Source organism: Myotis davidii, unplaced genomic scaffold (assembly GCF_000327345.1).
Source record: "Myotis davidii unplaced genomic scaffold, ASM32734v1 scaffold663, whole genome shotgun sequence".
Taxonomy (NCBI): Eukaryota; Metazoa; Chordata; class Mammalia; order Chiroptera; family Vespertilionidae; genus Myotis; species Myotis davidii.
In genome coordinates, this window is record NW_006295816.1 from 1718249 (window position 1) to 1718910 (window position 662).

At 65.6% G+C, this 662-nt stretch overlaps 1 protein-coding gene across 1 annotated transcript in view; it reads right to left on the bottom strand.

Moving 5' to 3' along the window:
- The window catches only part of MST1 (macrophage stimulating 1), a 4647-nt gene that overhangs the window by 1457 nt on the left and 2528 nt on the right, over positions 1 to 662 (bottom strand). Inside the window, exons 7-9 of the mRNA XM_006770597.2 lie at positions 640 to 658; positions 222 to 362; positions 3 to 131 (exon numbers count right to left, since the gene is read on the bottom strand). Coding sequence (XP_006770660.1) covers positions 3 to 131; positions 222 to 362; positions 640 to 658 — 289 coding nt within the window. The remainder of the gene's footprint in view (positions 1 to 2; positions 132 to 221; positions 363 to 639; positions 659 to 662) is intronic.

The following is a 662-nucleotide window of genomic DNA, read 5'->3' on the forward strand; positions in this document are numbered from 1 at the left end:
GCCGCAGCGCACAGTAGTCGAAGGGAATCCTCGCGTCGGTGGTGTAGCACCAGGGCCCGTGGCTGTCCCCGTCGGGGTTCCTGCAGAAGTTCTTCTCCAGGTGCGCGTGGGGGGCGGAGGTAGGAGTGAACCTGGGCGTGAAGGGGAGCCAGTTCATAGCAGGACCCAACGCCCCGACTGGCTCCCCTCTGAGTTCGGGCCGGATGTGCCGACCAACTCACTGCGACTTGTGCGGCGCGTCCGCGGACCAGAGCTGGCACGGGACGCCCTTCCGCGTCTTGCTGACCGAGCCGCGGTACTGCTCCCCGGTGCCGTAGTAACAGTCTGCAGCGGGCAGGCGAGTCGGGCTCAAGGAGGGCCGACTGGGGAGTTGGGGCACTGCCCCATCATGCACAGAGCGGGGTGGATAGGGAGGTTGTGATGCCACCCTCAGTCACACTCAGGGTAGGGTTGATTGGGGGGTTGGGGCGCCTTCCCCTGTCATGCACAGAGCAGGGCAGATTGGGAGGTTGCGATGCCACCCTCAGTCATGCTCTGGGTAGGGCCGATTGGGGGGTTGGGGCACCGCTCCCTGTCACACTCAAGGCAGGGTCAATGGGGAGGTTGCGGCGCCACCCCCTATAATGCACAGAGCAGAGCCAATCAGGGGGTTGGGGTGCTGC